Genomic DNA, 16029 nt, shown 5'->3' with positions numbered 1-16029 from the left:
ATTATGGTATGCCCACTTAATGGAATGAGTGGTCATTTGAAATTAGGTTTATGAATAATACCTACTTTGTGGAGAATTGTTTAATGTTAAAAAATCAGTATATAGGGCTTCCCTGGTGGCGCAGTGGTTGGGAATCTGCCTGCCAGTGCAGGGGACGCGGGTTCGGGCCCTGGTCTGGGAGGATCCCACGTGCCGCGGAGCGACTGGGCCCGTGAGCCACAACTACTGAGCCTGCGCGTCTGGAGCCTGTGCTCCGCAACAAGAGAGGCCGCGATAGTGAGAGGCCTGCGCACCGCGGTGAGGAGTGGCCCCCACTTGCCGCAACTAGAGAGGGCCCTCGCACAGAAACGAAGACCCAACACAGCCATAAATAAATAAATAAATAAAAATCACAACTTTAAAAAAAAAAAAAAAAATCAGTATATAAAATTTTATTTATAGTGTTATAACCATAAAAAGATGAAAGGTTAAAAGGATATAAAATGAATGTTAATACTATTCCTTGATGGTATGATTATGAATGATTTTCCAATTTTTCTAGAGCTTATTTACTTTTATAAGGGTGATTTATTTTAAAATCTAGGTATATACTTTCCCCCCTTCTTTTGATATAGAGTCATAATATTTAAAAATACAATACAATTATATTCTATCAAAATAGTCAAGTAATTCAACTGACTAATGAACCAGTCACTTGCTTTTTGGCATAAGTAGATTCCTCCCTCCACCCCCCGCCACTCTGTATCTGAGATAATAAACTGAGACATTGTTCAACCCTTGCCCTAAACCCTTCTGGATTCATGCAGAATATCTCTTTTGGTCAGTAAAATAAAATAATTTTCTAAACAAGCTAATCTTCTGAGTATCTTTCAAATCCATTTTCTCTTCTCCATATCCACTTACCTACTCTCTTAATGCAAGCTCTCATTATCTTTTTTGCCTCTCTTATTTTAGTAGGTTTCTAAGCGATCTCCTTGTTTCCAGTCTTGTGAAAGGCTAGGCATGTAAATCTGTTGGTTTTTCTACTCAGAACCCTTCTAAGGTATCCAATTATCAAAGCTCTATTGGGGAACCCTGTACACACTGGAGAATAGAGGGCCGAGAATCATTATTGTCTGAGGAACGCTTTCAAGATACATAATTTACACAATCCATAGAAATGGACTCTCTCACCCCAGAAGCACTGAGGTACAAGACAAAGTCCAATTTTATTTCACAGGAAAAAGAAATAGACAGTAAATACATGAAAAGAATATGCTGGACTTCAATTAAAGACAAAAATGTGATGCCAGTTTTTTATACAGACTAGAAAAGATGGAAAATATACATAATAATACTCAATACTGGCAAGGGTATGGAGAAATAGGATATTTTGCACTGTTGGTGGGAGTGCATTTCTTCTCTGAGAAAGTGATCATATACACAGATACATACACACACAAATAATCATTGTAGCACTCTTTTTAACAAAAAAAGAAAAGGAGAAAACATCCTATGGCTGTATCAGCACAGGACTGGTTAAAAAATTATGGTATACATATATGATAGAATTCTAAAAGCCATTAAAAAGATCTGTATGCAGTACTCACAAGATATTGCTAAATGAAAAAAAGCTAGGGACAGAACTGTCAGTACGACATGATCCTATCTGTCAAATTGATAGGATGGATGAATAGGTATTTTAAAATTTTATCAGTTTAAGTAAGGATATACACAAAACCACTGATATTTCCCTTAGGAAATATTTTATATAAAGGACTATAGACATAATAATATAAAGGTAATAAAGTGAATATGTGTATACTTATCACCCAACTTAAGAAAGAGAAATAACCAAGACAACAAATATAATATTATCAAGACAACAAGTAATAGCATCCCCCACCTCTACCACTTGGATAGGTAAATATTATCTTGAAGTAGTTGTTTATTTTACAATTTCTTACTGTTCTTTACAGTTTTACCACATAAGTATTATTCCTAAACAGTATTTAGTTCTAGATGCTTCTGAATTTTATTTGACTGATATCATGCTATTTGGGACATTTTGGAACTTGCTTTTTTTGCTCATTTTTTTTCATGAAACTTATTCATGTTGACATATGTAGCAATAGCTCACTCATTTTCACTTCTTTGTAGTGATGATAGCTAACACCTATTAAGCATTTTCTATGTAGCAGACACTGTCTCAAGTACTTTACATGGGTTAACTCATTTAATCCTCACAACAACTCTTCGAGCTAGTTAGCATTATTATCTCTCTATTCCACAGGAAGAAATTAAAGCTCAAAGACATTATGTAACTTGCCTAAGATAAAACACTTAATTTTTTGCTATTTCAAACAAGGGTGCTAAGAACAATCTTCTACAGGCCTCATGATACATATATACAAGAATTTTTCTGGTACATATCCAGGGGTGGAAATGCTAGATTATAAGATACACGTATGCTCTGATTTATAAAATAAAAATTATTTTCCAAGGTGGTTTTAACAATTCACGTATCCACAAGCAATGTTCTACATTCTCACTAAGACTAGGCATTATCACAACTTTCACTCTTATTTATGGATATGCTATTTAATTTCTATGATAATGGACTAGCCTTACTAAAAATTACATAGTATTTTCTTTTCATGAACAAGAAATTTTGAGAATGAACAAAAGAACTAACAAATGAATGCATAGGTTTGTTACTTTACCATGGCTCCTACTCTACTGTTTCATCATCTCCTTTTGCTTCAGATGTACTGTTTCTCTCCAGTACTGTCTAACATTTCACACTTCTGATTCTCTGTACATATCATTTCCTCTGCCCACAAAGACTATCTTCAATTTTTCCACTAGAAAAACTCCTTTTTAGAGTTTGGGATTAACATATACACACTACTATATATAAAATAGATAATCAACAAGGACCTATATATAGCACAGGGAACTCTACTCAATATTCTGTAATAACCTATATGGGAAAAGAATCTGAAAAAGAATGAATGTATGTATATGTATAACTGAATCACTTTGCTGTACACCTGAAACTAACACAACGTAAATCAACCATACTCCAATATAAAATAAAAATTAAAAAAAAAGAACTCCTTAACATCGGCCATAAACTCCTCAAAAAGTCTGTTAATCCACTCCAAAGTTACTCCCTCCTCTGAACTTCCTCAAAAATACTTATATCTATCACCCTATATTCTAAGTGTTCTTTTATTTGTATTTCTCCCATGAGCCAGTAATGACAGACATTCCCTCTTCTATTCCTAGAGCTTAGAACTATACCTGACACATAGTGAGTATGCTATAAATAATCAGTGATATGCAAATAACCACAAGTCAGATCACATTATATTAATACAGACCCTTGGGAGTAAATTTGGCAATAGAAAAAAATGTAGAAAAAGAACTTCTTAAACAACAATGAAAAGTCTTCACCCACAAAAGAAATAATTTTAATAACTGTTAAAAGTTCAAATTACACAAAAAATTCTTCACACCCCCCCTGCATGGAATAGCACCTATTATTATTTGACATATATCTTTCTAGACTTCTTAATACATATATATATGTTTATAGTCTGTGTATAATTTGATTCCATTTATATATTTAGGTCTATCCATGTAGTGCTTTCTTTTACCACAAAACATACCATGAACCTCTCCCTGTGTCAATATATAAAGATGTACCCTGTACTTTAAAATGGTTGCAAAGAAGTTCAATATTTGTATATGTTATATATTCTGTAGTCAAAACTCGAATTAGGGGCATTTAAATAGCTTCCAATTTTTTGGTCATATACATTGCAACACACCTCCTTATAAATACATCTTGGTGCACTGGTAATATTATTTCCTTAGGATTAATTCCCATTAATACTAGAGAGTATAAGCTACCCTCTAGCAAACTTATGTGCCCTTTGAAAACCTCTCAAGAAAGACTATTTCCTCACATCTCTACCCACACTGGGCCTTATTATTTAACTATCTCTGCCAAACTCATATAAGAAAAAAATTTTAATTGTTATTTTATAAAAAAGATTATTTGTACCATTTTCATTATTAAAATTAATAGTAGCCAAAACATTTTTTAAAACTTGGATCAGACTGAGTAAAAAGTATTCTGGCTTAGTCAAACCTGAATGTTTTTTACTGGATTACAACTCTTTAAAGGTAACAATTACTATGGGAAAAGGGGTGTAATCTCAAGTTAGGTGGTGGAAAATGCCAAAAAATCTTCCACAAGAGCAGAAAATCTAATGTATGATATACACAAAGGATGTACATACATTTGCATGAGCTCCAGCTTTTAAAAAGTTGTCTATAGCAGTAATATACATCCACATTCAATGCTTTCAGTACTGTGCTGGCATTGGCTCATCTGTATTACCTAAAAAGTAAACCATGCCAATATTTCACGTACAGTGGAAATCTGTTCCACTCTCAGAGGCTGGTATAATAATTATTCTTCTATGGTTGCTCAGAGATTGTTTAGCTTTTTATTTCTCCAAGACTATTACAGCAATTTTGTGTGTAGAGGCAAAAGGATGCAGTATAAAGTAATAAAATAATTCTAGCTGTAGTTCTCTTTCAGAACATAAGTCTAGATGACAGCTGTAGAGAAAATAAATACAGATTTTGCTTTTCTCCTGCCTTTGTCCCTTCTCTCTATATTAATTCGGAGGCAGAGAAAACAGTATTGTTCTGTAAACTTTTTAAAATGTACGATTCCCAATAAACAATATAGTGTGAAAAAAAGTGATATCACAGTCTATCAGTTGCTCCAAACTTTCATTCTTGTAGTTGTATATCACGAATCACAAGTTTGAACGTGTGACTGGGTCATATTCAACAAGAGAAGTTTTAAATAATTATATTATTAGTTTACTTTAGCATGATGAAAAAATTTTAGATGTTCTTTGATAAAGAAATCTTATATTTTAGCATTGCATATGTTAAAAATGCTATCAAAGCTATTCTTTTGGTATTTAAAACTATACAGTCAAATTATGCAAACTTAGAAAGCACAGAAAAGGAAAAAAATTACTAACAATTCTACAAGCCCAACAAAATCACTATTTACACTTTGATGTAGCACCCAGTAGCAATGCATTTTATATTTGACCACCAATGTCTCCTATTCTGTTTGCTAGATTTCTTTAGTTACTTTTTATTAGTTTAAGAATAAACTAAACTTTGAATTTTCAATTTTGCATGTCTATGAGCTTTGTCTAAAAATACTAATAGCGTATATAGTATTTTGTTTAGGCAACCTGAACACAGTAATCAGTGATGAAATAATATGGAAGGCATGTGAGAAAAGTACCAACATATAATGTCCAGCAAAAACAAAAAAGGAAAACAAGTCCTCCACCTTATTAATCAACAGAAAGTACCCTTTAAATGAAAAGTTAGTTTGGCTTAAATGTGGTATTAGGTTTTCAGGGATTGTTTATTGTCTTTAAGTCTGTTTTTTAGTTAATGGGCAGGCAATAGTTGCATAGTTCCTGCTAACTATATAAACCTTTAGACAATCCTTTAATTGGTAAATCTATTTCTAGGATTTTATCCTAAGGTCACATTCAGAAGTACCAACAAAAATTAATGTATAAGACTGTGGAAAATAAAGTAAATGTTCAATGAAACATGAATGGTTAAATAAACTGTAGTACAGTTACATAATATAATGGCAAAGTTCAAAGACTCTGAAATCAGACTGTGTGTGTTCAAATTTTATGATTTGTACTACTTAAATTCCAACCACCACTATCACTACCATTACCAATACAAACAAAAATCCTATCAAAAACACAATCAAAATGGAGAAGAGACTGATTCTGATGGTACTTTTAAAAAGAAGTATGTATTTGAATATAACATGCAAGAACAAAGGAACTCTTAAGAAGAAGAACCCAAAATCTTAATAACAATTACCACTAGGTAGGGATAAATGATTCCTGATTTCTTCTTTATAATTTTCTAACTATCCAAATATTCTACATGAAGATTAGTTTAAGAGTCAAGGAAAAATTAAATAGTGACAAAATATTGTGCAAAAAGATTATATAGAGTTTTTTTACTCCCTTATTAGATAATTAAACTCAATCTAAAATATATAAAGGTTACAGGAACTTAACTATAAGGTAGGATGGTGAGAGATCACGGTAATATAAAATCCATTTTGCTAGCTAAATAAAGTTCTATCCATTAATTTAGTTTTCAGATATAGAGCCTTATTAAAATGTTACCACCTCTGAAAATGAGTACATGAACAATTCATATCCCCTTTGACTAAAGCAAATGACTTTGAACAATAAATGTAAATCACAATCCTTTTAATCATTTGGCTCAAAAATGACCTTACTTAATTCTAAAAAAGAGTAAGTTAGTCAAGTATTTCTCAGTGGCGAAGAGAAAATATGATACCTTTTCACTTCAGATCAATTAGGTGTCACCTTTCTTCTGCCCCAAAGCATGGAATCTGAGATCTTTTCCTCTTATAATCACAAACCAATCGTGAGGTGAGTTTTATGGGTTTTGTTAGCAATCTAGCCTATCTGAACAATAAGAACTGTTATGACTAACAACTCTGGTTGGAAAAACACTGTAAAAATAATCTTAATTAAATGTAAGCTAACATTAAAACAAAACAAAAAACCCCACCTAACCGGCTCATTAAAATAGTTAAATAAAGAAACCAAATGAAAAGAACATTCATACCTTACTACTGCTTGGGTTTTTTTTTTTTTAAACTCCTTAATTTTGAAGATTTTTCTTCAAAAATCCTTTCCTACCAACTATATATATGGTCAAAACTGTACTAAACATCAGGGATAAAAGATGAGCAAGATACGATTTTAAATCCAAATAATGATGTTATGAAAGCTTTCAAAGACAGGTATGAAATAGAAAGGTAAATACCTTTCTGATGATTTATGATACCGATAAAGATACTGAATTGCTGAAAGCTCAAAGTTGTCTACCAGCAAATAATCAAATGTTCAGCATAGTTATTGGAACAGAACAGGTGCTCAAATATTTACTGAATGAATGAATAAGTACTCAAAATGGAGAGGATTTCCACTCTGATATTTAAAGTCTTAAAGACATTTATGATCTAACTAACAGTCATTATTTCCTTGCGGTTAAAATAATTAGAGAATGGGTTATTCTTTTAAAGCCATTTTAGTTGTCTTTGCAAATAATCACTAATAAAGTAAACCTGACATAACCACTATCATAAACTACAGTCAACTTGCACTCAAAATAATTTCAAAATGTTTATGTATGTCAAGCCCATAGGTGGATTACAAAACAATAATGTACTTTGTTCCTAATAAAGTGGTTAACTGAATTAGAATACTTTATAACCTCCAATACATTCCAAAATAAGAATGATGTATGTGAAAACTTTAGCATATCATGAAATAAATGGTACTAAAGTAAACTTAAGAGTTTTCTTTGGCAGTTTAATTCTGTAAGTTGATTCTTTTCTTAAAAATTTCACATTTTGCTAGCATCTCAGTATCCCCCAGCCCCTTTTGGTGTAATTAAGGTTAATATATTATACATACATAATCGGGCTGAGAATTTTTTAAACTAATAAGAACTGTGTTTTTTTCTACCTGAACATACTTTTAGTTGTAAAGGGGCTATAAAACCAAGATATAATACAATCTTCTATTGAAAAATGGAATTTAACCTAAGCTAGATGTATCATCTAAAAAAGTTGAGAATGGGAGCAAGATGAAATGAACATGACTATAAATGTTAGCTTTCATTCTACTCATCTTCCTTTTCTGCTTATGTATTGGTTAGCTGTTGGTGCATAACAAATTACCACAAAACTGCAGCTTCTAAGAACATTTACTATCTCATAGTTTCTTTGAGTAAGAAATTTGGGAGCAACTTAGCTGAATGGTGTTCCTTAAGTACAGTTCCTCTCATTGTGAGGACCCATGAACTAAACAGACAAATTATCTGCCCCACACACAACCAAAATACAATGGTAGGACAGGCAGAGGATAACTGTTATAAAACTTCTGGTTCAGAATAAGAGAAAATGGAGTCACTGATCCAAAGTAATTCTGTAATCAAGGTGGGAACATGTTAGAAGTTCCTTGAATATGGGAATAATTCTCCATAGCTCTTGGCTCTGCCCTTTGAGATTTTGGTTCTATTTCTGAGTTATCTTTCCGTTTTATGAAAGGAAGTCCATGTTTACATGTAAAATGTTTTTCAACCTGCTTCCTGCCAGTAAAATTTTGGGGATCCAAGGGGCCGCTCCTCAGACTGGTAATATTTCTGCCAATTAACTCTTTAGAAAACTTTGTGGGTCTCTTGGGAATCTTACTGGGATTCACTCTGTTAGACAAAAAGCACAGTCACAATTCTGAGACAAACTCTTCTCTACTTTAAATTTCTGCTGAGGACACCCTTAATCTGCTTTAAGCCCTCTTACTTTGATTGAAAGGTTCTCTGAGGCTCACATTACATCTTTCTGAGGTTTTAACAAAGGATTTTATAGTCACACCACTGGCTTCATCTTTAGACAAACCTATTCTGAGAGTGCCCTGGATATGATCTTTGCCTGGAAGCCATTTCCTAATTTTAGCATAGTGTGACATATTGAGAGGATGAGAATTTTCAAAACCAGCAAGTCCTGGTTCTTTTTGTTTGTTTAGGAGCCCTTCCTGAGCCTATTTCTCCCATCCACTGCTTTACCATAACCAGAAGTAGTACATTTTCTACTTCACTTATTACTACAGGTGACAGTGTTGCTAAACTTTCTGCTTCTATATAACAGTGATTTCCTTTCTTTCAGTTTCCAATATGGTGCTCTTCCATTTTCATTTAAGACCTCATCAGCAGTCTCCTCAAAGGCTTAACTTTAAGCTTCCACTTAACAAGGTGGTTCCGGCTCACAGTCCCTAGGGAAGTTACAGTTAAGACATCAACCATGACTGCAGTCATCTGATGGCTCATTTGGGGGTGAATGACCTGCATCCAAGATGGCTCATTAACATGTTTATTGTCACAAAACTTCAGTTCCTCACCACAAGGACATCTCCATAGAGTTGCTTGAGTGTCCCCATGACATGGCAGTTGGCATCCTCCAGTACAGGGGATCTAAGAGAGCCAGAAAGAAGCTGCAATATCTTTTATGGCCTAACTTTGGAAGCCATACTCTTGTCATTTCTACCATATGCTCCTTATTAAGAAACAACCCAGTAAGTATAGCTCCCACTCAAGGGGAGGAGAATAAGATTCCACCAAAAGGAATATAATTTAAGAATCTATTTTAAAAACACCACAGTAAGCAAAAACCAAGAACTAAAACTTGATATAAAAATTGCTCTTAGTGAAATTACATTTACATGGAAGCCTATTTTAGAGTCTCTAGTGACAATGCACATTTTCTATTTTATTATGAAAATAAAAACCAAGCAAGTGCTTTAGTATATAATGAAGCTAAAATATAAATAACTCTTTTAGGGGTGTGTGTGTGTACGTGTGGGAGAGAAAGAGAGAGAGAGAGAGAGAGAGAGAGAGAGAGTGTGTGTGTGTGTGTGTGTGTGTGTGTGTGTGTGTATAACCTGTTGGACTGGAGGCAGTGGAGAGAACTTACTATGAAGCAGAGATCCCAAGGAGCTAACAACAGATTAACTACTCTTGTTGCTTTGGTTATACAGTAATTCTCTTTACTAGCCATTGATGGCAATATGCACAAAGTCTTGCAAACAATTAAGTCCTGTAAAAGTTTTTCCTCTATACAGTGCTATATATAGAAATGAAGTAAAACCAAAGCAGAATGTTAAAAAACTCTTTTTCAAGTTGAATTTTAACCAAATTTACTCTCTTCACAGGGAGCAATTCAGAAAATGTTTTCCCATTTCCAGCTCCATATTCTCATTGATACCAGAACAGAACTTTAGGAAACACTTAACTATAAAAAGTATACTTATTTTGCATTTTATTACTTATTTCTTATACCTAATTAACTGAAACTCATTTTTTAAAATAATAATTAACCATCAATAAACAGATTCATATATTAAAACACAAATAAGAACTCTTAAATGTACAATAAGGATAATGGGTTAGGATACATCTATTGAAAACAAATTAGATAGACACAAAAAAGATTAAAAATTGTAAAGTTGAAAAAATATTTAAGGTCACAAAATATCATTATGTATTTAAGTGAAAAAAAAAAGCTACAGAATAATGGTATCATAATAACACATGTGTACCCATTTATTTGTCCAGAAAAAAACTCAGAGGCCATATTTAAAAATACGTATGGGACTTCCCTGGTGGTCCAGTGGCTAAGGCTCTGTGCTCCCAATGCAGGGGGCCCGGGTTCAATCCCTGTTCGGGGAACTAGATCCCACATGCTACAACTAAGAGTTTGCATGCCGCAACTAAAGATCCCATGTGCCACAACTAAAGATCCTGCATGCAGCAACGAAGATCCTACACGCGGCAACAAAGATCTTGCGTGACGCAGCTAAGACCTGGAGCAGCCAAATAAATAAATATTTTAAAAAATATGTATGATGGTTATCATGGATGGTAGCATAGCTATGTTTTATTTTTTGAACTTTGCTATATTTCTCAAATTTTCAGAAATAAAAGCCATTTTTATTTTCTGATTATAAATGTACATAAAACATTTTGCCATGTCCTTTAGGTGATGACTATTTTTACAATAATATGAATAATTGATTATTAATACAAGGTATACATATAAATTTGGGTTCTTTCACTATTATCCTAAAAGTATTAATACTTTAGGAAATTAAAAGTACTAAAAAGAAAGCCATATATCTCAGAATCCCACAATCCAAAAGTAACAAAATTATTTAACATTTTAGCTGAGTAACAATGGATGACAACATCATATAATTATCTGTTTTTACTACTCAATACACTGCAAGTAAATTAATAATAAAATTTTTAGTGGTCGCATGACAAAGATACCTTAATTCAACCATTTCCATTCCATTTAGATAGCTTATTTTTTATTATCAATATTTCATACACATACACACCCAAAAATCTGTGTACACAAATTTTTTGTGTATCTCTATTTCCTTAAATTGATTCACTGGACCAACAGGTATGAATATTTCTTTTTTTTTTTTAAAGATTTTTTTTTAAATGTGGACCAATTTTAAAGCCTTTATTGAATTTGTTACAATACTGCTTCTGCTTTATGTTTTGGCTTTTTGGCCACAAGGTATGTGGGATCTTAGCTCCCTGACCAGGGATCGAACCTGAAACACTGGAAGGGGAAGTCTTAACCATTGGACCACCAGGGAAGTCCTGTTTCTATTTTTAAAGCTTTTAAATACATTATTACCAAACTGCTTTCTACAAAGAATCTACCAATTTATATTTTCTCTAGCAGAGCGTCAATCTGTCAACCTCATGAAAAGACACAGTCTGGGGTAATATTAATTTTTAAATCTTGATAATTTCATAACTAATAAATGTTAATTTATACTACCTGCTGATTACTAGTGATATAAAACAGAAGGGTGTCCATATGCTTATTAATAATTTGAAATTACTTTTCTACGAATTTTTAATACAAGTACCTTGCCTATGCGGTGGGGTATCTGTGATTGTTAATTTTATCTGTCAACTTGGCTAGGCGATGGTGGTTTGGTCAAACACCAGTCTAACTACTGTGAAGGTAATTTTCATATGTGACTAACATCTAAATCAGTAGACTCAGAGTAAAGGAGATTATCCTCCATAAAGTGGGTGGACTCATTCTGGAAAGACTTAAAGAAAAGACTGAGGTCCCCCAAGGAGGAAGGAAGTCTGCCTTGAGACTGCCTTCTGACTCAAGAGCAAAACATCAACTCCTGCCAGAACTTCTGGGATGCCTGCCTACCTGCCTACCCTGTGAATTTCGGACTGGCCAGTTCCCACAGTCACATGAGCCAATTCCTTAAACAAACAAACCGAACAAAACCAAGTCCTCTTTACACATATTAATAAATACATACATATATATGTATATATATATATACATACACACATTCTATTGGTTTTGTTTCCCTGTATTTCCTGACAAATACAGTGTCCAGAAATTTCTTAAGAATTTATATGAATTGTTTATTTATTAAGGCTAGTGATTTCCTCTACATCCTTTATGTCTAGAAATTCCTTTTAATCCAAACTACTTACTTGTAAGTTGTCTTCTGCTCCTTCAGTTTCATTTTTAAATGCTGGGCATCCTAAGAAAATGGGTAAAAGTTAATTAAGCATAGAATTTTTGTTTTAGATTTTAGTATTGCTGACTCATTGATAATATCACTATGATACTGTAGAAGACTAATCAGAGATCATTCTGGACTGCCTGGCAACCAGTCAGATGTTGGTCACTCATACTTGCCCCTCTGTTAGATAAAGAGAGAATAAAGTGATTGCTTTCCTCTTCTACAGGTAAATTTCCAGTTACTTACTTAAAGAGGTGTCTTCTGTGAAAGTACGCTATCTCTGGCAAGCCCTGCCTCTGATTTCTCTGAAATAATGAAACTGCCAGGAAGAGTATATGCACCGCACTCTTCTGGTGTTTAGGTGATGCCCACATGATTTATTCAATTTTTCTAAGTACTCTGACCCAGGAAACAGTATTTAGTACCCCCAACTAGGATTTTAGTAGCTTTAGTAAGGAAAAAAAATGAGCCTTAATCCACTGTTGATAGTCAATAGCCAACTGTTGCTATTGACTTTTGTGCACCAATGCCTCTATATAAGTTTTCATGGCGTTCAAGAGTGCCTTTAGTTCCAATAAATTAATAAGGAAGGATTTACCTTAGCAAAGTATTCTGAGTTTATGCTACCCTTGAGACATAGCTAGCATGGAGATGAAGAGAAAGCTGCCCTATGGAAAAGGTGCATAGTTTATTCTTACTGTCATGGGAGGCTAAGTAAGAAAAATTTAATGGGATTGTTGAAAACCTATACAGTGGCTGATAATAATGCTAACCAGTATGTTTACAAAAATGTTCAAAAACAATGAGACAGGCTGAGTACTGTAGTCTATTCTACCTGGCTAGGTGTTTGTAAGCGTCTCCTTATTAATTTTCTTTTAAAAGGTTAAACCCAATCTATCTGATCCTAGTGAAAGAAGTATGTTCCTATGGGGGTATGAATGTAGGCATAAAAGTATTCAAAACTAAATATTCCAGCAACCATGGATAACGATTTTCTTTTTAAAGCACTGGTTCTTCAACACTAACAAAATATCAGAATTAACTGGGAAACTTTAAAAAAATTATAATGATGCCAGAATACAGTCTCAGACCAATAATGTCAGAATCTCTGAGGGGTGAGGCATTGGGCATCATAAATTTTTTTATTTTTAAGTTTCTTGCAGTGGTTTGAGAACCACAACTACTACTGGAGAATCTGAAGATCCATATTCATCTTGCCCCTCCCTAAATTCATGATATATAATCATTTGACAATTCCTCACCACATTTGAAATGCACAGAACTTAAAAAAAAAGGAATGCCTCAGCACCACTCCCCAGGCAGTCTGATTCAAATGGGCTGGAGTGGGGACCAATTATGCTATTTTTCAAAAGGCTCCCAGGTGATTCAAATGTGCAGCGAACAATGAGAACCCTGATATAGGAAGAAGTTATGGGTTCTTGTATTAAAAATGAGTGCTACCATTTCATGGAATTTTTTTCTGAATCAGAAATCAAAGATTGTTTGTTTACCAAATTCTAGTCTTTCAAAGTAGCTAAATACATTATTTAACTTCAGTTTCACACAGTTAGCAATACATATTTGTACTAAGCATTTCCATGTTCTTGCCTATGGTTTGTCTCATAATTAGTTTATTTCTTCTGATTTTCCTACTAAAATGCCATCTTCAAAATATATGAGCCACAATGTTGTCAACACATTTTCATTCAGTTATGTTGTATAAGAAGGTTATTTCTAATAGAGATAATGTTTCTTCTCAATAAGAAAAACAAATCAAATCTTAGTTATGACTTCTTTGGGGGAAAGAAATGGGTTTTAATGTGATTTCTTTTTGTTTAATTAAGCAGAGGCCAGTCTTACGTGTAAATATTCTTCCTCCCTTTAAAACCTGCAAGCTTTAAGAGTTAATGATCTTAACAGATTGGTTAAGATATACAAAGGGATAGATTGGGTTGAGGTCTCTGCCAATCCTTATTAATGAAATCAGATAAAGCAGTAAGGAAGGCTTTGCCATAGAATAACTGGAGTTGACATATATTTGATTATTACAAATTTTCTCTTTATAATTACCAAAACAAGGATATGAGTAACATACTCACGGAGGATTTTCAAAGTTCTACCTGACTGCTGCCCTCTTCTTTGAGCTTTTATTTTAAAACTTTCAAATTATCTGAAGTGTGCTGTTGATGGGCTCTTCAAGATAATACATGTAATTGGTATATACTGTGATGTGACAAACATAAAACAGATTAAGGAGCCCATTATTTTATCTTCACCTACAGTCAGCTTTCAAAGCCTGATCTCATATCACAAAAGCTGACTTGCTTGAAGTCACTTCTATTATATATAACTGATAAACAAATTAAGAAAACAGTCAAAATAACCTACCTTGAGAAATATCCTCTATAGCTCTTCGAATGCCTCTATCAAAAGCCCTAGCATCAGCAGGACTTTGAAAGGTAAGGCCAAATTTCTTGTCATCAATCTTCCAGTGGTGAAATGTTGGAGTGACCTTATTGTAAATGAGGTCTTTTTTAAGCATACATTCCAAAACCACCTGCCAAAAGTTAAATGCCAAAATTACTATACATATATCAAATGCATCTAATGTAGCTCTTAAATACAAAGGTAGGTGAGAAAAGAGCTGTTATATTTTAATAAAAGCACCCCCACCCCATTAATACAGAGGTCTTGCTACTTAATCTACTCACAAAGTCACTCAATACAGAAATTAAGATGGGATTAAAGAAGATTCTGGGAAGATGGCAGGAGGCAAGAAACACCAGGAATCTGTCTCCCTACCTAGACAAAACTGACTGGCAGAATCTGTCTGCTGTGACTATGTTAGAACTCTATGGAGTCTGTTGAAAGCTTGTAACTTCCAGGGAAGACATGGACAGTAAATTGCAGTTAATTTTGTCAATTTCAGGTATTAGCACAGTAGCAGCACCTCCTTCATCCCAACTCCCAGCCATAGGGCAGGGAGCTGTGCACATGCAAATTACAGAAGCCATGGTAGGTAAAAAGGACCTTATCCTCCAAGTATCAGGGATTGGTGCTCTCATCACTAATTGCTGCTTCTGATCACAGAGGTGCAGACAAAGAGGAGGGTAGCCATTTGCCACTGTTGTATCTTCCCTCATTGTTGCAAGTTCCTCTGCATCAGAATGAAGTGACTTCCAAGGTATTTAAAAAGCCAGCTCCCTTTTTTATCTGTCATTTATCACTTTTTCCCATGATGGGAGCCAGACATTGAAGACTAGGACATTCAAAAATAACTACAGGGGCTTCCCTGGTGGCGCAGTGGTTGAGAGTCTGCCTGCCAATGCAGGGGACACGGGTTCGAGGCCTGGTCTGGGAGGATCCCACATGCTGTGGAGCAACTGGGCCCGTGAGCCACAACTGCTGAGCCTGCGTGTCTGGAGCCTGTGCTCCGCAACAAGGGAGGCCGCCACAGTGGGAGGCCCATGCACCGCGATGAAGAGTGGCCCCCGCTCGCCGCAACTGGAGAAAGCCCTCGCACAGAAACGAAGACCCAACACAGCCAAAAATAAATAAATAAATAAATAAAATTTTGAAAAAAAAAACTACATATACAGGAAGAATTAGAAAGTGACTATGCATATCCAGGGAAAGGCTCAGAAAAGACATGAAAAAACCTTAAATTTACACCTCAGGCTGATCCTTGGCACAGAGACAACCTACAACAATCAAAAAAACGAAAACAAAAACAATAACAAAAATTAGGAAACTCCAGGGAAGGGAATAATCTGATTTCCATATTACCATATTCCAA

General features: G+C 34.3%; 1 protein-coding gene across 2 annotated transcripts in view; it reads right to left on the bottom strand.

Annotated features, from left to right (window-relative positions):
• Positions 1–16029, bottom strand: part of SPRED1 (sprouty related EVH1 domain containing 1) — a 120515-nt gene that overhangs the window by 32831 nt on the left and 71655 nt on the right. For both annotated transcript variants that reach the window (XM_082385022.1, XM_082385021.1), the window contains exons 3-4: positions 14622–14790; positions 12202–12251 (exon numbers count right to left, since the gene is read on the bottom strand). In XM_082385022.1, coding sequence (XP_082241148.1) covers positions 12202–12251; positions 14622–14790 — 219 coding nt within the window. The remainder of the gene's footprint in view (positions 1–12201; positions 12252–14621; positions 14791–16029) is intronic.

This window comes from Balaenoptera borealis (assembly GCF_965194805.1).
Source record: "Balaenoptera borealis genome assembly, chromosome: 3".
NCBI lineage: Eukaryota > Metazoa > Chordata > Mammalia > Artiodactyla > Balaenopteridae > Balaenoptera > Balaenoptera borealis.
This window is presented reverse-complemented; position numbering and strand designations above follow the sequence as displayed.